The following is a 27,238-nucleotide window of genomic DNA, read 5'->3' on the forward strand; positions in this document are numbered from 1 at the left end:
TCGAGAAATCACATTTTAGCTCAACCCTAAATACATATAGTTGTGACGTTTCTGTTTTTACGGAGATTAATTTATTTTTTGGGTTGTCCATTATATCCAAAAAGTAATTATGTTTCATTTGGTATAACAGGCCCATTGAAACCTATATGTGTTCAAATGGAATGCCTAAGTAGTGTGTTCTTTTTTTTCACAAATACAGTTATGATAAAAAAAAAACTGAATTGTAATATGAGCGAAAAATAAACAGGGGTCTCCTTCTTCGTTTTCGCGGTATCGTCTTAATTTTCTCCTACCCTAATTTCACGCGCAGCTATTGCACATTCAATTTTTACATACAAATGCTTGTATCTAAGGGAAAAATAAGTTAATCACCAAAAAAAGTTTACAACAGCATAAATTTCATTTTAATTATATTCTTATTTTGTTAGCCATTTTCGATTTCTTTCCGATCTTTATTGTTACGCGTGTATACCTGAGTACATGTTACACACAAAAGCGGCGTAATGAAAAACATAATATAGTACTTCTTATTAAAGCCCTGCTCCCGTCCTACCTTTTAACCTTGAATTGTCACTGAAAAAGCATGAAAACCCTGATTATGAACAGTGACACTTTTTAAAATAGAGTCTATTTTATATAAAATTCTATATGAAATACCCGTGGTTTTGCGTGCTAAAGTGTGGCACGTGGCCGTTAACTGTTACCTATTGTAATCATGGGTTGCATACACACAAAAGAATTTGAATAGCCGGGGAGCAGGGCTTTAAACATTTTACTGATCGTTCGCCACTTAGTATGTATCTTTTATTTTCTGAAAATGTTCCTGAAATGTTTTTGAATGAAATAAAATTATAAAATGACTACCAGGTTCATTTTCATGCCGTGCGGTGCTATGAAAATTTTGATTGTGCATATCAAAGTCCCGACCAACTTAAAAGTCAGAATTAGCCGGGAAGAATTATTTCCTGTTGTGGCCTTTTAGGATTTTAAGCCCATTTTCGTCAACATTTTATTATACATTTACATTTTAAATACTAAACTCTTTCTCTACAGTAACTTACAATTGTCGCATTGAAAAATATTAGTCACGGATAGAGTTATTTCGAGGGATCACCCTCTCAGGAGTACATTATTTATTTTATTATACCGAAAAATTAAGAAAATGATTTATTTAACATTAAAAAAGTTACTACTTACCAAATAATGAAGACAGAATTAAGGAGGCTTTACTAGTAAGCACTTAGAAATTGTCGCGACTTTGCTGTATAAAAATACTTTTTGATAGCTATCTATAGTCTTGAAGTTACATATCGCTGTATTTATGGGCATACTTCAACAAAATCAGCAGCAGTAACATTCGAAAAACGGCGATAACTACGGAACATATAATGAGAGCACTCATTTTCTTAGTAGTTAGTAGTTAATTAATTTCTAATTTGATGGTGATAGTTTCAGTTTAATATTTGATGAAAAATTGTTTTCAAAATGTTGCATATATAGAACAAATCATTCAAAAGCAGAAAAGAAAAATAGGCCAGGTTCACACATGTATGAACACAAGAAAAAGTAATTTAATCCTATGTATAAATAAGCGCATCGTCTTTTAATCAGTACGAAAGTATCGATCTCTCATAGGGAGACATGAAAATGCAATATCACATGCGCAGAAAAACAAAATAGCGTTGTTGCGCATGTGATATGAAATTATTGTTTTTATCATTAAATCTATATTTATAGTCCTTTCCATTGTTCTAGATGTAGTCACATGTTCAACGATAAAAAGTCGTATTTTCTCGAAGGCGGAGCCAAACACATGTTGACCTCCAGCTGTGACGTCCACACGTTATTACGTTTAAAATAATGCGACGTCGTATACAATTAACCACGAAAGATGACCTAAGGCTGCAGACATTTGTATCTAATGTTTATACTTATGAGTAGGCTGGATTTAATAATAAAACAATTGTCGCATTTTATGTTTGGTCGATATGTGGATTTATCGACCTGTTAAAGCGATATCAAGTCGATAAATTCGCCCGAGGTTGATATTGCTTTTATCAGGCCGATAAATCCACATATGAGCCATGCCATGAGAAAACCAACATTGTCTATTGCGATAAGAGAAACCGTTAGCAAACAGCATGGATCCTGACCAGACTGCACGGATGCTGGTTTTCTCATGGCGCGGCTCATATCGACCTCACCAAAAGGCAATTATTGTATAATATCACATGCGCAGAAATTGAAAATAACGATTTTGCGCACGAGATGTAAAAACGCTTGTAAATATGATATATTATTCAAGTTAAACTAATGGGAAAATTGCATTGGACATTGTGTGGGGTATAATAATTTAATTAACATCTGAATTGCACACATTTGTAATCCATGCTTTAAAATGTTCATTTTAAAAACAAAAAAGTTAACATTGTGTGAATAGTTGTATAACCATAGCATAAGCATAGTTCGTAGTCCGACCACACCGGTTTTTTAAATTATGTGTTAAAAAGATATGCTAGTATTATTTCAAATATAAAAGAAAGAGAAATCAAAAATTAAATAATCTAAAAACAAAAATAACGTTAGCAGTAAATTGTTAAAACACGGAAGTTCATTGCTGTCACTACCCTCCCATTTATCCATATTAGATATTTACCGGGTTTTTTTTTTATTGTTTTGTTTTAAACAGACTGAGCGGGCATGTTTCGGAGTGGGAGTGGGGGGGGGGGGGGGGGTGGGGGGGGGGGGGGGGGGGGGGTCCGGGTTCAAAACTTTGCGACCGATCTTTCATATTTTATACTCCAGTTCATTCATTTCTACAACTTACTGTAACTCCGGGTATCATCTCCATACATATCACCCGGTTTTGTTTAAAGCTAAATGATATGATTTATCATTTGAGCAAATTTTATGATTTTTTTTTTTTCAGTTTTCTTGTATTTCAGGAACAAAGACCTATTACATAGAGTTATGCCTCTTCTGGAAATGTTTACTTTGATACTTTTTATAAAATTTTGTAATTGCCTCCCTTTAACATGAAAAAATGTAAAAAGTGGACTATTTTTTAGCTTTTGATATAATTAACCTGAAACAAATGGCAAGTATAAAAACAGCGCATAGCTTCGAAGTTCATTTATTTCCGATCTATCTTAGTTGCGCAACCGAGATAGGCAAAATGAGTATAATAATAATTTCATAAACATACATTTCTAGTTAATTTTCGCAAAATGTGTAATTATCAATGCAAATCTTTTACAACCTTAATATAAGAGTGTTTATATTCATATGTTCCCTAAGGCAAGATATTTTCATTAAATTAATACTTAATATGCTAAAACGCTATCTTGGTCGGGCAACCAAATTTTATAAATACTTCCAGTGCACGGTATAGACCCCTTCGCCGTACTACACAACCTAGTGTCACATAGTTAGGTGTGAAATAACGACGTACCATTAACTAGCCTGTCCAGTTCTGTTGAAAGTATCCTGCAAACTGCTATCTCGTGTCTGTCCGGTACACAAAATGACACATCGACTGCCGAACGTATTACTTCTTTGATCGAGTGTGATTCAAATACCTTGTTATTTTAGGTCTTTTCTTATGTCAAGTGCAATACTTCATCCAACATACGTATCATCAATATTAAATACTTTGCTTCTACTTTTGTAATAATGAAATAAAATACACATAAATTTGCCTTGATTAAGATGACGGTATCACCATTCGTAATTATATTAGCCTTCCGTCCGTAAGTTTCCGGTGGTTTCCGTACAATCAGAATCGGCTATTTCCGTGGTTTGGGCCGGGTTTTATTAATAACCGAAAATTATTCCAAAAGTTTGTAAGACCCAAACTATCTAAAGTAGTATGAATATATTTTAGCCATGGAAATATCAAGTTATGGACATCTTATAGTTTTCTAGTTGTGGAATACAATACATGACAAATTTTATCAGATTTAGAATGCAACAGTTTACACCAAAAATTTAATGCACGACTTTTTATTTGTAGAGATATGGGTAAAATACCCAGCTCCCCAATAATCATAAAAGTAGGAGTAGATTGTTTAAGATTGAGGATTAATTTTATATACTTTAATTGAAAACGGTCAATTATATCAATATTTTCACAGCCCCGAACTTCAGACCCATACATGAGAATAGGGGCAACCATGGTATCAAATAAACATAGCTGCATGTCAACTGGTAAGTTGAGCTTGCGACTTTTTGAAATCACAGCAAACATTGCTTTACGAGCTTGATCAACAATATCTTTTTTAAATATTAACATCAAACCTACCATTATAAGATATTTAGTACCAAGATAGGAAAAATAATCTACAAATTCAAGTTCGTTACCTTCAAAAACAAAGCGCGGGGAGTAGTTTCCCTTTAGGCATACAGACACTAAATAGAAAAATGGCGCGAACACAAATAGTCCTCAGTTTTTTGGCTCTGTAGAGCTATTTTCCTTATTTTCATTGCAATTTTTTTGCTAAAATCACATGACAGATCTATGATTGACATGTAGGTAGCATTTTCATAATGAAATAACAACATGACAAAATTTTTCATGGAAACTTAGATCATACACCACTAGTATAATTTGGGGTCTCATTTGTTAGCTAATTTTGCAGTTTGTGTGTTTGACTGAAATTATTTTTCTTGCATCAAACATGACCCCCCACTTTTCTTTTGATTTTTCTTTAGCACTAACAATATTCTTCAAGAAAATGTAGGTTACACACATTTAAAATGGGTCCTGCTGTGTGCTGCGGCCATTGGAAATAGGTCAATTTTATATAGAATAAGAACAAAAACTATTTAGTGTGTTATAACCTTTACCAAAATGGCGAACATCGGTAACAAACTTGTTTTTATTTTTTATTATTATTATTATACCAGATTTATATAGCGCCCTTTTCATGATCAATTTCACGTTCAAAGGCGCTTTACATAGTTCAAATGCAGCCACACAGGGCGAAAAATTCATCATCTACTAGTAGACACAGAGCGAACTGACCAGAGGACAGAGTGAAACAAACCCCACGACAAGAGACAGAAACAGATACAGGCTTGTCCGCAACTTAGCCTGCTCGTTGCATAGACAGCCTTTTTAACGTGCCAGTGTATAGCAACTGATACATGCAAGGATTGCTGGTTCCTGACCATACACTTAGTTGGGTGGGAACACTGAAAATGTTTCTAAAATTCCAGAGTAGCTGCCGGTATCGAAACCCGACCTCAGGATTGAAGGTCAGTGTGCAAACCACTGAGCTATGTTGACCTGTAAGTTGTGACGTGATTCAAGGAATACTTTGCCGAAACTACTTGTCATTGTATTGGAATGTTGGCCATTTGCATTTGTGATCTGAGGCCGATAGTAAAACTTTCTTTTAATATTAATGTCATAATGGCATAATTGCAACTGATATTTAAATATACAGAATAAGTGAAAACAACAACATTATTAATGGATTTTTCTTTTTATTGCCCCGGCATCTACTGATGCGAGCATAGTGATTGTATGTCCCCTACGAGTTAAAAATGGACCGTTCATCTAGCATCAAAACCCCTTCTAGAATGACTGGTACTAATGCAATGTACTGTGACCATCCTCATCTTCAAATTCACGACCTCAGTTGACCTTGAACCTCATTTTGACTTAGGTGCTTTGTAGGGCCATCTCTGGTTAACAATGGTCCGTTTTGTCTAGCATCAATACCCTTTACTAGATGACTTGATACTAAGCAGAATGTAACCTTGTGACCTTCTCATCTTCAAATCACTGACCTCAGTTTGACCTTGACCTCGTTTTGGACTTAGGTTGCTTTGTATCGACAAGATGCACCGGGGGCATCAAGCGTTATTGAACGCAGCTTTTGTTAACCAAAATATCATTGCAAATTTAATGAATTTTCATATGTTTTTAATTTGTGAATTAACACAAATGATTACCAGCGAATAAAATACATTAATAAACTACATGATAAAACATTAAACACAAATAACTAACTGATTCATCATTCTTTAACCTTTGGATCACAAACCGCATGTTCACGCAGCATTAATAATACATCTGCTATGACAGAAACAACAACTTCGGCTGAAGTTAATTTTTCTTCAGATCTGAGAACGAATCAAATCTTTATTTCACAAAAATGAAAGAAATGTCAATCAAAAGATAAATTCAATGAGTGTAGAAAAGTACTTGCACCTAAGATTTCATATCGGTGATTTTATACAAAAAATTGCTATTAAGAAAGGCATGTATGAGATTTTTACACCTTTTATATGGAAAATAGAAGGGAAAAAATGACGAAATGATGGCATTAAATATCATACATGTAGGAACGAATCAGAAATAAAGATAAAATTTCATTTAAAAATACCATGTGATGAATCAAATGTTGAACTTTGGTAATATTTTTGCACCCATGGATTCTTTTTTTCATTACTTTTGTTATTAAGTAAAATGTGTACGTGTCCTTCTTATTACTATATAGCAAATCTGACCGCTATCGATTATTGGTGGGAGGAATATTCTTTGGTATGAATTGAAATACCTTGAAACGACTTCTTCTCATGAACCACTTGATGGATCTTCATCAAACTTGTACTGTAACATTATTATATGGTTCTCCAAAGTTTGTTCAGATGAGCTCACTTTGCCTCTTTAAGAGGTTACTAGAGCTAAAATTAGAAAACCTTTTAACAACTTTCTGATATAGAGAGCGCTTAATGGATCTTCATCAAATTTGGTCAGTAGCATCATTGTAAGGTCCTCTCACAAATTTGTTTAAATGGGAGCACTTGGCTCCTTTTAGGGGTCGATAGAGCTAAAAATGAAAAGATCTTTTAACGACTTCTTATCATGAACCGCTTGATTGATTTTCATCAGACTTGGTCTGTAGCATCAATATACGGTCCTTTCCAAAATCTGTTCAAAGCTAGAGCTAAAAACAGATTTATTTAAACAACTTATTCTCTAGAACTATTTAATGGATTTTCATAAAACTTGATTGGTAGCATCATTATAAGTTCTTTTCTCAAATAGGGGCACTTGGCCCCTTTAACCCTTTACCACACAGAACAGAAGCCAAAAAACACGCCCTTTACATAACACTGATAAGAGATAATAATCGGTATATGGCTGATAAGCCTGACTGACAATATCTGAACAGAGGTGTTGGCATTATTTTTGTGGTTACACACACTTGTGTTAATACACTGGGACCCCGTTATAACGCTGTCGTCGGGGTCCAAGGTTCGAGACCCACGGATCTAGCGGGGTTAAATTTATAACGCGGGTTGATGGTATCAACGGTATATGCAATACCCCACCCACCGGTAATGTATTAGACATATTTTTGACGCTGTTTTATGTTAGTAAGAAATAAGAATTGTACAAACGGGACATTTATTTACCTTAAATGCTACTGGAAAATACATTAAAAGAATTATAACGCTGTGTCATCTTTTTCTCATTTTGTCGTGATTCTAAAAGAAAGTTGGAATTGTGTATCCCGGAAGTAAACATAATATAATGCTGTGTGAGGAGTGCGCGGTCGTGAGAAATGCATATGCACTGCAGTTGGACTGGGGTGTACGTAACTAAAAGAGAAAAAACACTGTCAGTCTTACAAAAATAATTTTTAATACATAAAGAAAACCGATAAATAAGATAGAAAATTGTTAAATCACCGTTGTTAATATACGATATTAAAAAGGGAGAACATTCTCAATATGGCTTTCAGTGCGTCGAATCTTCGTTAATTCCGATGAACCGAGTGTGATGAATACGAAAAATTGTTGCATTTTTATGCCCCCGAAGGGAGGCATATTGTTTTTGAACCGTCTGTCGGTCTGTCCGCAATTTTCGTGTCCGGTCCATATCTTTGTCATCGATGGATGGATTTTCAAATAACTTGGCATGAATGTGTACCACAGTAAGACGACGTGTCACGCGCAAGACCCAGGTCCGTAGCTCAAAGGTCAAGGTCACACTTAGACATTAAAGGATAGTGCATTGATGGGCGTGTCCGGTCCATATCTTTGTCATCGATGGATGGATTTTCAAATAAATTGATGTGAATGTGTACCACAGTAAGACGACGTGTCGCGCGCAAGACCCAGGTCCGTAGCTCAAAGGTCAAGGTCACACTTAGACATTAAAGGATAGTGCATTGATGGGCGTGTCCGGTCCATATCTTTGTCATCGATGGATGGATTTTCAAATAACTTGGCATAAATGTGTACCACAGTAAGACGACGTGTCGTGCGCAAGACCCAGGTCCGTAGCTCAAAGGTCAAGGTCACACTTAGACGTTAAAGGATAGTGCATTGATGGGCGTGTCTAGTTCATATCTTTGTCATCGATGGATGGATTTTCAAATAACTTGGCATGAATGTGAACCACAGTAAGACGACGTGTCGCGCGCAAGACCCAGGTCCGTAGCTCAAAGGTCAAGGTCACACTTAGACGTTAAAGGATAGTGCATTGATGGGCATGTCCGATCCATATCTTTTTCATCGATGGATGGATTTTCAAATAACATGGCATGAATGTGTACCACAGTAAGACAATATGTCACACACAAGACCCAGGTCCGTAACTCAAAGGTCAAGGTCACACTTAGACGTTAAAGGTCATTTTTCATGATAGTGCATTGATTGGCGTGTCCGGTCTATATCTTTGTCATTCATGCATGGATTTTAAAATAACTATGCATGAATGTGTGACACTGTAAGACGATGTGTCGCGCGCAAGACCCAGCTCCGTAGGTCAAAGGTCCTAAACTCTAACATTGGCCATAACTATTCATTCAAAGTGCCATCGGGGGCATGTGTCATCCTATGGAGACAGCTCTTGTGTTTTTTTTTTTACAAAACTGGGCCTGTTGTTTTTTGCTTTTTTATTCACTCAAATGTTCATGTCATCCACTTAATTGATGCAAACACGGTTTGATAGTTGACTGACTAATGTTACACGCTTGTTATGCAAACAATCTAATTTTGACACGGTACTGATTGCCTAATTGTCACATGTCTACATGTATTCAAACTTTAACAAAGGCGATAGCAAACAAGTAAGCTAGCAGACAATTATTGATTTTTGTCACAGTTGTCATGGCAAAGGTGTTAATGTACACAGGTACATGTAGTTTTAATGGTGGTTATGATTAAATTAAATAACATCCGCGGACTCGGTTTGTTTTTTTTTTAACTCCCGAAAATTCCGGAGCCAAGAACCTACCGCGTTATAATGAATACTGCGGTATATCAAGTAGCGTTATAACGGGTTTCGAGTGTATTATCATTATTTTAATATTTTCTGTAAGTTTTCTGTAAGTTTGACATTATTTTGGTCAATACAAAGATTATAGTAATTTTAATTCTCTTTCCAATGATACAAAATTCATTGTAGTTTATCTATGTGCTTGGAAGTTATAAAGTGTTTAAGTAAGGGAAATACATTTTTAGGCATAACTTTCTGTTTTGTATTGGTTTTAAATTGAAATTCATATAATTAAAAAAAAATTTAGAGTTTGATTTATAGTCTATAGACTCATCTGCTGAATAGGAATCGGTATGTTTTTACATAAAAAACGACTTATACTGAATAACACTACATAAATAACGAATTGTTATCTTATGTAGACCTCATAACCTAGAAATACTTGGGCTGAAGATAAAAATATTTTTAGATAATATTACATATATTTTGATGATCACCCGCCAGTAAACCACGGGGGACTTCCGCTGCAATTAACTCTTGGGGTGTCCTAAAATATTTTGAAGTTGCGGTCCTTCTGTTTTGATTAACACTTCCTGTTAAATAAGGCCATAAATTCCAAGCCATCGTAAACGCAAATTGTTGTTTATGGGAACTCTGCATATATCACCTGTGACCTTCATGACCTTACACATTTAAAAATATTTAGGTGTTAAATGGATGAAGAACGAGGAAAATCCCCCTAACCGGCCAGTTGTAGGAAGTTTTCTTGAATACATTTCTTTAGGAAAAGAATGAAAATAAAGCGGTTGATTATGAGATACGGGGATAGACGTTTTTGTTCAAATGGCCGACACTCAATAATATAAGTTTTTATCGGGTAATCGATAGACACGCATCAATATGTATCAGTTTGGTAATTGATAGATGCGGGGATAAACATATCGGTGTGGTAAAGGGTTAAGGAGCTGTTAGGGCTAAAAATAGAAATATTTTGAATTAACTTTTTTTTCATCAACCGATTGATGAATATTCATCAAACTCGGTCTGAAGCATCATTATATTGTCCTCTCCCAAATTTGTTCAAATTTAGGCACTTGGCTCCTTTAAGGGGCCACTAGAGCAAAAATAGAAATACCTTTAAACATCTTCTTACTGTGCACAGCTATGGATCTTCAATAAATTTGGTCTGTGGCATCATTACATGTATATGGTCCTCTCCCAAGTTTGTTGTAATTTGGGCACTTAGCCCCTTTTAGGGGCAATTAGAGCTAAAAATAGAAATACTTCTTAAAGTCTTTTTTAATTTAGAATTTAAAGAAAAATATTTTTTTTTTTTTAATTTAGTAGTTTGTCACAAGCAAGATCTAATAAGGTCAAAGTCGGTCTCAGGTGAGCAACTTCTGTCTATCTGGGCTTCTTGGGTTGACATGGCATATAACATCCACATTTTTAGCTCATCTGATTTTTTGAGAAAAAAAATGATGAGTTATTGTCATCACTTGATCCACGTCGGCGTTTAGGTCAGCTTTTCTCCTACTATCAAAGCTATTGCTTTGAAACTTGCAACACTTATTCACCATCATAAGCTGACCCTGTACATCAAGAGACATAACTCCATCCTGCTTTTTGCAAGATTTATGACCCCTTTTGTACTTAGAAAATATCAGATTTCTCCTTTTGTACTTAGAAAATATCAGATTTCTAGGTTAAGTTTAAAGTTTAGGTCAATTTTCTCCTAAACTATCAAAGCTATTGCTTTGAAACTTGCAACACTTGTTCACCATCATAAGCTGACCCTGTACATCAAGAAACATAACTTCATCCAGCTTTTTGCAAGATTTATGGCCCCTTTTATACTTAGAAAATATCAGATTTCTTGGTTAAGTTTTATGTTTAGGTCAGCTTTTTCTCTTAAACTAGCAAAGCTATAGCTTTGAAATTTAACTCCATCCTGCTTTTTGCAATAATTATTGCTCCTTTTGGACTTAGAAAATCAGTTTTCTTGGTTGAGTATTATGTTTCAGTCAGCTTTTCTCATAAACTATCAAAGCTATTGCTTTAAAACTTGCAACAGTTTTTCACCATCATAAGCGGACGCTGTACCTCAAGAAACATAACTCTGTTCTGCTTTTTGCAAGAATTATGGCCCCATTTGGACTTAGAAAATATCAGATTTCTTGGTTAAGTATTTTGTTTAGGTGAACTTTTCTCCTAAACTATCAAAGCTATTGCTTTGAAACTTGCAACTGTTGTTCACCATCATAAGCTGACTCTGTACATCAAGAAACGTAACTCCATCCTGCTTTTTGCAAGAATTATGGCCCTTTTTGGACTTAGAAAATCATGGGTAGGACAACTTTTTATACGCCCGTTTGAAAAACGGGACGTATTATGGGAACGCCCCTGGCGGGTGGGCGGGCGGGCGGGCGGGCTGGCGGCGTCCACAGACCTTGTCCGGAGCATATCTTCTACATGCATGAAGGGATTTTGATGAAACTTGGCACAGTTGTTCACCATCATGAGACGGAGTGTCATGCGCAAAAACCAGGTCCCTAGGTCTAAGGTCAAGGTCACACTTGGAGGTCAAAGGTCAAATTCAAGAATGACTTTGTCCGGAGCATATCTTCTTCATGCATAGAGGGATTTTGATGAAAGTTGGCACAATTGTTCATCATCATGAGAAGGAGTGTCATGCGCAAGAACCAGGTCCCTAGGTCTAAGGTCAAGGTTACACTTAGAGGTCAAAGGATACTTTGTCCGGAGCATTTCTTCTTCATGCATAGAGGGATTTTGATATAACTTGGCACAAATGTTCACCACCATGAGGCGGAGTGTCATGCGCAAAAATCAGGTCTCTAGGTCTAAGGTCAAGGTCACACTTAGAGGTCAAAGGATACAAGAATGAAAACCTTGTCCGGAGCATTTCTTCTTCATGCATAGAGGGATTTTGATATAACTTGGCACAAATGTTCACCACCACAAGATGTAGTGTCATGCGCAAGAACCAGGTCCCTAGGTCTAAGGTCAAGGTCACACTTAGAGGCCAAAGGTCAGATACAAGAATGACTTTGTCCGAAGCATTTCTTCTTCATGCATGGAGGGATTTTGATGTAACTTGACACAATTATACACCATCATGAGACGAAGTGTCATGCGCAGTTCCCTTCTTTAGAATTACTTCCCTTTGTTGTTACTATAAATAGCTTATATTGTAACTTTTTCATTACTAGTCGTAGGGAAAAATCGAGACCACTTTTCTGTAGTACAACATGCATGCTACATCCAATTTTGAGGTGTATTTTGACCAGTCTCTACCTGGTAAAGATTTTTGTGTGGACTTACAATTTTTTTTTTTTTTTTTTTTTTTTTTTTTTTTTTTTTTTTTTTTTTTTTTTAAGATTAACTTCCCTTAGTTGTTACTATAAATAACTTATATTGTAACTTTTTTATAATTGACCGTAGGGAAAAACCAAGACCACTTTTCTGTGGTACAACATAGATGTTACTTTCCAATTTTAGGTGTATTTTAAGGTATCTCTACCTGGTAAGGAGTTTTTTTGTGGACTTAGAAAAACAAAACACTTACTTATTACTAAACAAGCACAAAATTAAAATTCCATTTGCAAATACAGGTGCTAGAGTAAAGAAATTTGCTGTGACGGGTGTATATTGTGACATTCTTGCACTCTTGTTTATTTTGCAAAAAAATCAGATGAGCGTGAGCACCCGCAAGGTGATGCTCTTGTTACCTTTATGATACATAACTAAATATTTAGACAGGCATATTTTGTGACAGTGTGGCACTTTTGTTTTTTTCCAGGAAACTTTAGATTGTTCAGATGAAGTTCTTGGAAAAGTGTGAAATATTAAGATTATTTCTGAAAGTCCTAATAAATGGCATCTTTGGTCACTTATGAAAAAAAATTTGAAATGCTAATGTAAGTTATGGTAGATCTCTGGTCACATATGAAAAAAAATTTGAAATGCTAATGTAAGTTATGGTAGATTATGGTAGATCTAATAATATTTCAAGGAAATGTTTCTGTACTGATTTTTCAGAAAGATGTACACTGTGTCAGGTCAACCTGAATGGGCCCATCAGTAAATGGCGACACATGAAGTGCCGGCGTCATATAAAGTAAGTAATACAATACTAAGGCAGAAGTTTTTTGTCATAGTGCACATTCATAATACAATGTGTTTCACAATCTGACTCATGTCCTCACTGTTTACTTCATCTTTGTACTTAAAACATCTTAATACATGTAATTTGTTTTTTAGCGCGACTATTCATAGAATAGTAGAGCTACTGGACTCGCCCATGCGTCTGCGTCCGCGTCCCGATTTGGTTAAGGTTTTGTATGTAAGCTGGTATCTTAATAACCACTTGTGGGAATGGATTGAAACTTCACACACTTATTCACTGTGATAAACTGACTTACATTGCACAGGTTCCATAACTCTATTTTGCTTTTTTACAAAATTATGCCCCTTTTTCGACTTATAAATTTTTGCAACACGGTATTTACCCTAAGGGGTACCAAATTTTTGAAAGACTCTATAGTTCTCACTCAGTTTTATTAACGTTTCGGCCATAAGGCCTTTATCAAAATGACAAATTCCGAGAATTACTCTACATCATGGCGTCTCATAATATAACAACATTTGAAATACAAAACCGGAACTGACGTAACGTTATTAAACGTCAACGTCAAATCCCGCTAAAATCGATACACATTTATGATGCACAAGGACTGTCTCCTGGCCTAACGAACTTATGATTAAAAAATAAAAGACTTAATGTGCAGAAACACATCAAGCTAATGGGACTAGCTTTTATATATTTTTTCCATTTATGTTTTGGTAACATACATTTAAAATGATAATAATGTTAAAGATGTATTTGAATTGCATTACTTGTATCATTTTGCTATTTTCGCATATAACATAGGTTTTGCAAATATATTTTTGATTGTGAATTATTCAACATGGTTGACATAGCTCTTGACAAGTTGGTCATTCAACTAGCTGAAGACACTGATTCGGAGGAAACCGACGCCGCCAGCGAGTGTGAGGATGCTCCATTGGGGGCGTGTGTTTGAAATGTATTGAAATTGTATGAATGAAGAAATAAAATGAAATAAAAAAAAGCATGAAAAATATAAATTAAACAAATTTAATCATAAAACAAATCACCCTGTGTGGGATTCGAACCCATAGCTCCTAATCACAAAAGTTAAATTACTAGCAAGATTCCTCAATTGTACCAACTGAGCTATCAATGCAATTTCGATCTGCTCAGTATTTGAAATGTATTTAATATAGTTTTAAATAAGTCAACTATCTTTCAAACCATTATTTAATAAATGGAACAGTCTGGAAAGTCCAAATCTAAAAGCGATAGGTCACTCCTAATTGCTAATAATTGCCCTTATATGACATTCAAAATATCAGCGCGGTCACATGACCTGACAGTCACTTTTGCTTGGTCACTTGTCAGAAAGGTTGAAAATGTTTTTGATAGTCAAAATATCTCTTTCTTGGGTAATGGAATTTTATCATTGTAGACAAAAGAGCGATGAGATAAATTGATTTAATCCTGTCTGTCACAAAGCTTGTCCGCACTCTTTGGTCAAAAATTTCTCATCTGATCTTCACAAATTTGAATAAAATGATTTTGATCTTAAGTCCTCGGCTAAGTTCAATAATTAGCCAAAATCAGTCCAGGCACTTCAAAATTATGGCCCTTGAATTATCGGAAATTGCTCAGATTCTAGGCGCATTCATGAAGCTAAAAGGAACTTTATACTACCCATGCATGCACTCAAGTAGTGCACAAGGAAATTCAATGATGCAATCATCATAGGTGCCACCAAGTGTTGTGTCTGAAGTATATTTACTTCAGTATGAGAATTACGGTACCTAATCATTACTGTATTAGACTGATTGGTTACAAATTTGGTGGGGGGCCTCCGTGGCCGAGTGGTTAAGGTTGCTGACTTCAAATCACTTGCCCCTCATCGATGTGGGTTTGAGCCTCACTCGGGGCGTTGAATTCTGCTGGCTTACGGAAGAATGGTTTGTTTCCGGTATCCAGACCTACCCTAAATTTTGGCCCAACCTTAAATGTTTTTATGGCCTTTGAGAATATTTTTATGCCCCCGAAGGGAGGCATATTAGTTTTCCACTGTCCATTCATTCATTCGTTAGTCACAACGTTAACTTTTTGCATGAAGGCACTTTACTCGCGATCACTGCACCCAGGACCTTCAAACTTCATGTGCTGAAAGTACTTATTGAGTACACGACCCCTACTGACTTTGGGGTCAAAGGTCAAGGTCACAGGGGCCAACGTTAACTTTTTGCATGAAGGCACTTTACTCGCGAACCACTGCACCCATGACCTTCAAACTTCAAGTGCTGATAGTACTCATTGAGTACACGACCCCTACTGACTTTGGAGTCACCAGGTCAAAGGTCAAGGTCACAGGGGCCAATGTTCAACTTTTTGCATGAAGGCAATTTACTCGCGAACCACTGCACCCAGGACCTTCAAACTTCACATGCTAATAGTACTTACTGATCACTAGACCCCTATTGACTTTGGGGTACCGCGTCAAAGGTCAAGGTCACCAGGTCAAAGGTCAAGGCACTGCGGGGGCATTTGTCCCCATTAGTGACAGCTCTTGTTTTCAACTTTTGAACAAACAGTTGCAAAACTGCAATTTTTATGCTTTGAACATGGCCAGTGATGTTAGAAATCAACTTACTGGTGTTCTAAAGGCATTTGCCCCTTATTTGTATTCATTTTTAGCTCGACTATTCGAAGAATAGTCTAGCTATTCTACTCACCCTGGCGTCGGCGTCGGCGTCACACCTTGGTTAAGTTTTTGCATGCAAGTACATACAGCTATCATTTAAAGGCATATAGCTTTGAAACTTATTTATTCTTTTTCTAGGTCAATTACCAACCTCTCTGGGTCAAGTCCCATAACTCTGACATGTATTTTGAGCAAATTATGCCCCCTTTTGGACTTAGAAAATTTTGGTTAAAGTTTTACATGCAAGTTACTATCTCCAAAACTAATGCAGATATTGAATTGAAACTTCACATGTGTCTTCGGGGTTATAAAACTAGTTGATAGCACCAAGTCCCATAACTCTGACCTTCATTTTGGCCAAATTATGCCCCCTTTTGGACTTAGAAAATTCTGGTTAAAGTTTTGCGTGCAAGTACATACAGCTATTACTAAAAGGCATATAGATTTGAAACTTATTTTTTCTTTTTCTAGATCAATTACCTACCTCACTGGGTCAAGTCCCTTAACTCTGACATGTATTTTGAGCAAATTATGCCCCCTTTTGGACTTAGAAAATTCTGGTTAAAGTTTTACATGCAAGTTACTATCTCCAAAACTAATGCAGATATTGAATTGAAACTTCACATGTGTCTTCGGGGTTATAAAACTAGTTGATAGCACCAAGTCTCATAACTCTGACCTTCATTTTGGCCAAATTATGCCCCCTTTTGGACTTAGAAAATTCTGGTTAAAGTTTTGCGTGCAAGTACATACAGCTATTACTAAAAGGCATATAGATTTGAAACTTATTTTTTCTTTTTCTAGATCAATTACCTACCTCACTGGGTCAAGCCCCATAACTCTGACATGTATTTTGGCCAAATTATGCCCCCTTTTGGACTTAGAAAATTCTGGTTAAAGTTTTGCGTGCAAGTACATACAGCTATTACTAAAAGGCATATAGATTTGAAACTTATTTTTTCTTTTTCTAGGTCAATTACCTACCTCACTGGGTCAAGTTCCATAACTCTGACACGTATTTGGGGCAAATTATACCCCCTTTTGGACTTAGAAAATTCTGGTTAAAGTTTTACATGCAAGTAACTATCTCCAAAACTACTACAGATATTAAATTGAAACTTCACATGTGTCTTCGGGGTTATAAAACTAGTTGATAGCACCAAGTCCCATAACTCTGACATGTATTTTGGGCAAATTATGCCCCCTTTTGGACTTAGAAAATCCTGGTTAAAGTTTTGCGTGCAAGTACATACAGCTATTACCAAAAGGCATATAGCTTTGAAACTTATTTATTCTTTTTCAAGGTCAATTACCAACCTCACTGGATCAAGTTCCATAACTCTTAACATGTATTTTGAGCAAATTATGCCCCCTTTTGGACTTAGAAAATTCTGGTTAAAGTTTAACATGCAAGTTACTATCGCCAAAACTAATGCAGATATTGAATTGAAACTTAACATGTTTCTTCGGGGTTATAAAACTAGTTGATAACATCAAGTCCCATAACTCTGATATGTATTTTGGTCAAATTATGTCCCCTTTCGAACTTAAAACTCTTTTGATATTTAACATTTTGGATAATAATTTCCTGCTTCTGTGACAATATTTCGAATAGTCGAGCTTGGCTGTCTTATGGACAGCTCTTGTTTGAAACAAAAATAATTTCTGAAAAGTGTCCCTTAATAAAAAAAAATTCAAAAACAAAAAAAAAAAAGAAAAATTGCCGACCTACATACCCTAATGTTTTAGCTTGACTATACGAAGTATAAGGAGAGCTATCCTACTCGCCCCGGCGTCGGCTTCTTTCGGCGTCCCCACCTTGGTTAAAGATTTTTTACACTTTCTCTTTTTTCAACTTATCTCTGTAATTACTTGATGGATTTGATTCAGACTTGAAATACTTATTCCTCATCATCATCCACATCATCTGACATAGGCCCATAACTCTGGCACCAATATTTCATGAATTATCCCCCCCCCCCCTTTCACTTAGATTTTCAGGTTAAAGTTTTGATGCACTTTGACTCTATCTCTGTTATTACTGAATGGATTTGATTCAAACTTAAAATAGTTGTTCAATGTCATCACCGACATCATATGACACAAGGTGCATAACTCTGGCACCATTTTTTCATGAATTATTCCCGCTTTTTACTTAGAATTTCAGGTTAAAGTTTTGGTGCACTTTCACTCTACCTCTGTTATTTCTGAATGGATTTGATTCAAACTTAAAATAGTTGTTCAGCATCATCACCCACATCATATGACACAAGGTGCATAACTCTGGCACCATTGTTTCATGAATTATACCCCTTTTTTACTTAGAATTACAGGTTAAAGTTTTGGTGCACTTTCACTCTACCTCTGTTATTACTGAATGGATTTGATTCAAACTAAAATAGTTGTTCAGCATCACCACCCACATCATATGACACAAGATGCAAAAGTCTGGCACAATTTTTAGCTCACCTGAGCACAAAGTTCTCAAGGTGAGCTTTTATGATCGCCCTGTGTCCGTCGTACGTCGTCAACAAATTGACTGTCACAATTTTGGCCTAATTTTAATGAAACTTGGTTGGAATGTTACCCTCATAAAAATCTTGGACGAGTACGATATTGGGTCATCTGGGGTCAAAAGCTAGGTCACCAGGTCATATCAAAGGAAAAGCTTGTTAACACTCTAGAGGTCACAATTTTGGCCCAATCTTAATGAAACTTTGTCAGAATGTTACCCGAGTAAAATCTTGGACAAGTTCAATATTGGATCGTCTGGGGTTAAAACCTAGGTCACCAGGTCAAATCAAAGGAAAAGCTTGTTAATACTCTAGAGGTCACAATTTCGGCTCAATCATAATGAAACTTGGTCAGAATGAAACCCTCAATAAAGTCTTGGACGAGTTTGATATTGGGTCATCTGGGGACAAAAACTAAGTCACTAGGTTAAATCAAAGGAAAAGCTTGTTAACACTGTAGAGGCCACATTTATAATGTATCTTCATGAAAATTGGTCAAAGTGTTACTCATCATGATCTCAAAGTCCAATTTGAATCTGGGTCATATAGGGTCAAAAACTACGTCACCAGGTCAAATCAAAGGAAAAACTAGTTAACACTCTAGAGTTATGACATTTATGACCATATCTTAATGAAACTTGGTCAGAATGTTATCCTTGATGATTTATAGGTCATTTTCAAATCTGGATCATGTGGGCTCAAAAACTATGTCACCGGGTCAAATCGAAAGAAAAGCTTGTTAACACTCTAGAGGCCACATTTATGACTGTATCTTTATGAAACTTAGTCAGAATGTTAATCTTGATAATCTTTAGGTCAAGTTGGAATCTTGGTAATGTTGGGTCAAAAACTAGGTCACTGGGTCAAATCAAAGGAAAAGCTTGTTAACACTGTAGAGGCCACATTTATGACTGTATCTTCATGAAACTTGGTCAGAATGTTATTCATGATGATCTCAAAATCCAATTTGAATCTTAGTCTCCTGGGGTTAAAAACTAGGTCACCAGGTCAAATCAAAGGAAAAGCTTCTTAACACTCTAGAGGCCACATTATGGTACTAGTAGCTCCCTGCCTTGTTGCTCCCCTTCTGTAAATTTGCCACCATTTTCCACTGAAAAATCATTGGAAAACACTGGAGTATTGGAACAAGTCTCTTTCAGTGGAAACTGATGGAAAACATTGAAAAAATAGAGGTTGGAAAGGCCAGTCAAAATTTTCCACCATTTTACATTAAATGCCAGTATCAGTGGAGTATTGGAACGTTTTTCACTATTTGCCATTTAAGTTTTTCACTGTTTGCCACTGTCACATATCAATGTAAAAACTGCCATTGTTTTCCATTGAATGCCACTATCAGTGGAGTATTGGAACGTATTTCACCATTTGCCACTAAAATTTTCCACTATTTGCCACCATAACTGTTGTGGCAATCAGTGTAAAATATGCCACTGTTTTTCTCTAAATGCCACTATTTGCCATGGATATTTCTCCACCATTCTCCACTAACCAGCATGGAGAATGCCACTGTTTCCCACTATTTGCCATCAAGTCAAGAGGTGTATACCATCACTGCATGTGTTTGAAACATGATATGAAATAAATAAAGAAAGGAATATACATGTAATCATTAGAGCAGCTTATGTAATTTTTCCTTTTTAAACTGTCAGTTAATTCACATCATTTTCATGATATCATTAAAGCACTTAATTCAACATTAGACTTAAAAATTCTTGAAGTTAATAAAAAAATTGCTTAGATGAAAGAAACTTCTTTTGTTTTAAAGACAGAAGTTTACTAGAACTGTTAATTAAAAAGATATTACAAGAACATTCCTTACAATAAACACTGTTCAATGAGTTTTGTGCTGGAGTAAAGTACTTGTAGACATACTTACAAAAGTTTACACATCAATAGGGTTTCTCTGTGAGCACCATTCACTCTACAAAGTGTAAATCACTGAAGCCAAAAATGTCTCATGCCTCATAATTTTATCTATGTGTGTTTTGGCATATGTCAGGTACTGCATATACACACCTCATACTTTATCTGAAAGTAATTATGATAAAAGAATTTAAACCTTTTTATATTTACTATTGATTTAGTTTGTGTAGAACTGACAAGAGATGAACCACTGAAGAATAAATGATCATTTGAAAAGATCTGAGTCAGCATTTAATTTTATCAAGTTTACTCTGAAGCTTCCTGATGTTATTAAAACATGTTAAATAGAAATATTTAATAGATGTACTTACCCAGTGTCCATTTAAAAGTTATTTTCAAATAAATGTTGTTAATTCATCAGCTCATATGTAAAGGGAAATACTCTCAACACAAGAAGTTCCTGTTTACTTAAACTTTGATAATTCTTGGGCAGCTTTCATTTACCTCTGTTGTTTGAAGATTAATTTCCCACTAAATGTTTTAACATCATACCTAATCTATAAAAGGTGAATATTGCTGTTTCATGATTATACCTTTTTTAAAATTAAGTAAAGCTTTTGACTTTAATAAACAGAACTGATGGGATTACTTGTGTGTTTGGGCTCACCACCACATCATTGATCACAGATGAAAAGTCTCTATTTTTAAGCACAGCAGCCAATTCTCAGAGTGAACCTTTATACTCTGCGTGTCGTTAACGTCTGTAAAAAATTGACGTATCAAGGCTATTTGTAGAAATTGTTAATAAATAGTCCATCATAAAAATTCTGCAGTACGTATTGGTGATCATTGTGAAAGCATCACTATCTATCAAAGGAAATTTTTAAACTTGTAGGAGGTTACACAGTTGAAACAAGAAATTTTCAAATTTACAGTAAAACTACAGTATGCTTAGAAGGGCTCAAACACAGGTCACCATGTCAAATATAAGAAAAGCTTGAATACTCAGAGACAATTTTCGGTATAAATGGAAAAACTTGGTAGTAGTGGAAATCATAAATTTAGGACGGAAATTGATATTGGTAATTGGGGGATTAACTTAAGTCATAGTTAATCAAAGACTAAGTTGTTAACATGATAGAGTGCACAGTTTATAATTTTTGCAAAAGTTGGTAAGGATATATAGATCCTAAAAATTTAATTGGGTCAGGCTCAAAAATTAGGTAGGTCAATCAAAGGAAAAAACAATTTTACACTCTAGAGTTAATATGTATGTTTCAAGACGAATCTAATGACAACTTTAATTAAATTTGATGTTTAGGTCTTTTCAAACTGGATTGTCCACAAAATTTCCGTCTCAGAAAGTAAGTAGAAAACTCTAAGGGTTCCACTTTTGACTGATCATTAAAAATTGGCAAATGTTAATCTTGTACACTGATTTCATTGATTCTGTGGCATTGTGGAAAACTAGGTTGGTCAATGTCGGAAACTTGTAACATGTAAGGGCAAATAGCAAACTGTTTTCATCGAAATGCAGTTATTGATGATTCAAAATATTGATCTGAGTCCACTGGTAAACATACCAGGCAATGAAAAATAAGCTTAAATTGAGGACATTTGGCTAGTATCTCCTGCCTGTGCTCAGTATTTAGAGGAAAGTTCTAGGACTTTTCAATACAGTGTTGATATAATGCCACATGTCTACGTTGATATATTCCAATGAGGCAGCATTGGCATTGTGCTCACTGCTTCAAGAAGACTTCGTCAGTTATACGACTGGAAAATTGTTGAAAAGGATGCTAAACCCAAACACACACACATACATACTATCTACAAGGTTTATTACTTGGCTAAAAAGTGGTCAGATGTAAAATGTATACATAATGTATTAAGTTTAACCTTGACAGATAGAAGTTATACATGCAGTAGTTTTACTGTGAAATCATTTATTAGCTCGACTTTTAAAAGAAAAAGTAGACCTATTGCACTTGCCTCAGGGTCTGTGTCGCTTTTTGTGTCGCCGTTGGTTAATGTTTTTGATAGAGTCAAATGTCTCTGTTACTATCAAAGCTATTGACTTGAAACTTAAAATAGTTATTAACTATCAAAGTCTTCATCAGGAGAAACAATCCCGATAACTCTGATTTGAATTTTGACACAGTTATGCCCCTTTTGAACTTAGATTGTTTTGGTTAAAGCTTTATAAAGTATTTACTGGCAGAGATCTAATTTAGAGCCAAGCACTGAGAAAAGTCGAGTATGCTGTCATCAGACAGCTCTTGTTTTCATGGGCATGAAATTTCGTGGTGGATGAAGGGAGCTATTTTATGGGAATATGTATTTGTGGATTTCAACTGTTGGATATAAAATGAATTGGAATTTTCTATGTTAGTTGGGATTGAATTTTATGGATTGATGCAAACAGGAAATCCACCAAGAATAAGTTCTCCATGAAATTAATCAATATTTATTGGGGACTAACAATTGTTGATTTCTTGCTTGCCTCAATCCACAAAATTAAACCCCAATGAAATTTAAATCTCCATTTTTATGACCCCTGAAGGTGAAGCATATAATCCTTGCTTCATCCTTCTCTCCATTCCTCTATCAGTATGTTCGTCCCTCCCGCAAATCTTGTCCGGAGTATTTCTCAGCAACCTTTAGCTAGAATTTAGGCAAACTTCATAGGAAGCTTCACTCCCAAGAGGAGATGCACATGTTCTGTCCAAATAAGCATTTTATACAAACATATATTTCTGTGATAGGATTGAGGAGTAAGCTAAAAGATTGTACTAAAACCTCTTTCCTGTATAGTTCAATTTCTTGCAGGAGTATTTCTCAGCAACCACTGGCTGGAATTTAGTGAAACTTCGTAGGAAGCTTCCCCGTGCAGAAATATTTTCCTGTTCTCAGGAAATCCCAGGATTATCTTGGTATATCCTGGGATTCTTTTAGCAAGGCTGCAAGAAAGTCCTGGAGACAGGACTTTAACACTAAAACACAGGACTTTTGATAGAAAAATTGTCCTGTTCACAGGGAAAGACAGGACTTTTTCTAAAAGATACAGAATGAAATATGGTAATTAATTTGAAACATGATATTGTAATGGTCTAGTAAGTTAATTACATCCTGGTGTTGAAGACCCATGTTTTGGGTGAAACTGTATCATTATAAGCACATGTGATTATGGTATTGTCAGTATAACAGGAATAAATTCTATATTTTTGGTAAGTTAGCAAATTATTTCTGCATAAACTTTTAGAAATAATACATGAACTCCTTCATTTAATGATTTTACAAAACAATATTATATAGAAAGCAGTTTTCTTTAAAATAATTAGAAATGTGTTACTACACTTTAGGTTGTCTGTACATGTTTGATCAAAGACAGTTTCACTAGTGAACAAACCATAGAATTTTTACTCAATATGAAGCTCATAATTTCATGATTTTAGACCAAATAGTAGTATTTTGCCTTGAGTGCAGATATTTGAGCTGATTTATGATGTGCCAAGAAATTAATATTTCTACTATGACAGATTTTGTACATGATGTATGCTTTTTAACAACAACATATTTTTTAACATAAGGAAATGATAATCGTTGCATAATACTCTCACTGTTCTCATAAACAGTATATTGAAATTTTTCTTCATGTGAAGGAACCACCCATGCTTACGGAAGGTTTTACAGGTGCGCTCGTGATGACAACACGGAGGGCACCTGGGGTCTTCCTCCACCATCAAAGCTGGAAAGTCGCCATATGACCTATCATGTGTCGGTGCGACGTTAAATCCAAAAAAAAAAAAAAAAAAAAAAAAGTATTGAAATTTAACAATCAGTTTCTTTACTGTATTTCCCGCCAAAGTGAATTTCAAATCATGTTTACAAGGTTTTAGGTTTTCCTGAAGACAGGACAACTGTCCTGAGATTTCCTGACTTCAGGAATTCCTGGGATTTTCTGAAGACAGGATAATTCTCCTTAAAAGTCCTGACAACAGGAATTCCTGGGATTTCCTGAAGATGGGATATCCTGACTTCAAGAATTCCTGGGATTTCCTGAGAACAGGACAATATAATAAATTATAGTTCTGATGTCCTGTTTTTATCCTGTTCATAGGAAAATCCTGGGATGGTCCCATCCCCATTTAACGGCGTGAAAAGTCCCAGGACTATCCCAGGAATTCCTGAGATATTTTCAGGACATTATCCCAGGATAGTCCTGGGACTTCCTGGGATAATCCCAGGATTTCCTGTTCTTTTTTCGCACGGGTTCACTCTCAAAAGCAGATGGGCATACTATATGTTCCATTTGGAGTTACTGCTCTTTTATTATTCAACATAGTATACTATAGTACCATTTCTTGTCCAGAGTATTTCTGAGCAACCACACACTGGAATTCATTGACACTTCATAGGAAGCTTCACTCTCAAAAGGAGATGGGCATATTGTCTGGTTGTATGATTTTTCACTGAGTTATTGCCCTTAGATTATTCAACATTGGTATACTGTTGTACCATTTCTTGGCTGTATTATTGCTCAGCAACCATTGGCTGGAATTCAGCAAAAAATTGTTTAAAGCTTCAATCCCAATAGAGATGGGCATATTTTCTTCATGTTCTGGTTAGATGAGTTTTTTTTGAGTTATTGCCCTTATTATTCAACACCAGTAAACTATAGTGTGGCTGTGCCATCCTTGTCCAGATTACTCCTCAGCAACCCTTGGCTGGTATTTAGCAAAAGCAAAACTTCACTCTCAAGAGGAAATGCAACTATTCTGTGCACTCCTTTTCTCAACAACTACTTGGTGTAGTTAAAAGAAACTTCTTTTGAAAGACTAGGACTATGTATGTGCCCAGTCAGTGAATTCTGCTTTAAATTTGTGGATTTAATATGCAGTAATCATATTGCAGGGTGCATCTATCAGTTTCACTTATATTTTCTTGTTTTCTTTAATGTTTGAAATCCATGAATTTTGGCCAAAAACCACAAACTTTCATGCGCACAAAGTTTAATGATTTCACTGTGGTTCCTGGTAGTTTTCATTATAAATTATTTTTCTATGTCTGGATGTTTTAAACACTCTGTAACTGGAGCATTTTGCAAACTTGGTGTTTTTTACTGTAAATGAAAAAATGCATTGACATTGTCACGTAAAAAAGTAAGAAAAGAGTCTTATTTTTTATTTCAGGCACAGAAGTGGTAAAAGTCAAGATGGAAATAGTTCGAAATCGAGCCATGATAAAAGAAGACGACATTCTCCTAGTCCAAGTGGAAATCTGCAAAACTTAGAAAAGTATAAAAGTGATGGAAGAAGTGAAAGAAATATGCACAGTGCTGTTCTTATAGAAGACAGAGAAAGCGACTTTGAAAGAGAAACAGAAAGGTTGGAAATACCAGATTACGATGTTGAAGGTGGTGAAATTTATGACAATGATCCATATGAAACAACTGACTCGGAAAATCAGTATGTAGAGGAGGAAAAAAGAGCCTGGAAGGAATATGAGCGATATGGTAAAGATGGAGATGAGAGATATGACAGACCAATTTTAAGGGTAGATCGAGGTAACAGGCCAATTTTAAGGGAGGATCGTAATGACAGGCCAGTTTTAAGGGAAGATCGTGATGACAGGCCAATTTTGAGGGAAGATCGGGATAACAGGCCAATTCTAAGGGAAGATCGTGGTAACAGGCCAGTTTTGAGGGAAAATCGTGGTAATAGGCCAGTTCTAAGGGAAGATCGGGATAACAGACCAGTTTTGAGGGAAGATCGTGATAACAGGCCAATTCTAAGGAAAGATAACAGGCCAATTCTAAGAGAAGATCGTGATATCAGGCCAGTTCTAAGGGAAGATCGGGATAACAGACCAGTTTTGAGGGAAGATCGTGATAACAGGCCAATTCTAAGGGAAGATCGTGATAACAGGCCAATTCTAAGAGAAGATCGTGATATCAGGCCAGTTCTAAGGGGAGATCGGGATAACAGACCAGTTTTGAGGGAAGATCGTGATAACAGGCCAATTCTAAGGGAAGATCGTGATAACAGGCCAATTCTAAGAGAAGATCGTGATATCAGGCCCGTTTTAAGGGAAGATCGTGATAACAGGCCAATTTTAAAGGAAGATCGTGATTATCGGCCAATTTTAAGGGAAGACCGTGATAACCGGCCAATTTTAAGGGAAGACAGGGAGTATTCTAGTTGAATTGGTGCTGTTTTGTTGGAAAATGGTGAAGAATTTGATGAAAGATATGACAAACTAAGCAATAGTGGACAGATTTCGAAGACTTTGTTATTTCATTGAGATACTGAATTATTGTTTATATCGAATTTCAACAGTGTTACTAAACTTTTGGGAGTTTTCTTTTTGAATAATTTTGAAAAAATATTTGAAAAACAGGATTTGCTGCTTTTATTATCCCCCCCCCCCCCCCACTCTTCGAAGAAGGAGAGGTATATTGTTTTGCAGTTGTCGGTCGGTCGGTCTGTATGTAGACCAATCCGTTTCCGGATGATAACTCAAGAACGCTTGGCCTAGAATCATAAAAGTTAATAGGAAGGTTGCTGATCACCTGCAGATGACCCCTATTGATTTTGAGGTCAGTATGTCAAAGTTCAAGGTCACAGTGACCCGGAACAGTTAAACGGTTTCAGGATGATAACTCAAGATTGCTTGGGCCTAGGATCCTGAAAGTTGATAGGGTGAATGGTCATGACCCCTATTAATTTTGGGGTCAGTAGGTCAAAGGTCATGGTGACCAGGAACAGTAAAACGGTTTCAGGATG

At 35.8% G+C, this 27,238-nt stretch overlaps 1 protein-coding gene and 1 long non-coding RNA gene across 2 annotated transcripts; one reads left to right on the plus strand and one right to left on the minus strand.

Annotated features, from left to right (window-relative positions):
• The first annotated feature begins 4,796 nt into the window (after positions 1–4,796).
• Positions 4,797–26,851, plus strand: LOC123526512 (trichohyalin-like). The gene is made up of 3 exons (XM_053523008.1): positions 4,797–4,862; positions 13,298–13,376; positions 25,646–26,851. The coding sequence occupies exons 1-3, from the start codon at positions 4,850–4,852 to the stop codon at positions 26,655–26,657; spliced, it is 1,104 nt and encodes a 367-aa protein (XP_053378983.1). The 5' UTR covers positions 4,797–4,849; the 3' UTR covers positions 26,658–26,851.
• Positions 19,904–20,849, minus strand: LOC123526480 (uncharacterized). Its single transcript, XR_008367000.1, has 3 exons — positions 20,825–20,849; positions 20,467–20,618; positions 19,904–20,141 (listed from the first exon to the last, which is right to left on the minus strand). It is a non-coding gene; the product is annotated as an uncharacterized LOC123526480 (long non-coding RNA).
• Positions 26,852–27,238: the final 387 nt, after the last annotated feature.

Source organism: Mercenaria mercenaria, chromosome 14 (genome assembly GCF_021730395.1).
Source record: "Mercenaria mercenaria strain notata chromosome 14, MADL_Memer_1, whole genome shotgun sequence".
Taxonomy (NCBI): Eukaryota; Metazoa; Mollusca; class Bivalvia; order Venerida; family Veneridae; genus Mercenaria; species Mercenaria mercenaria.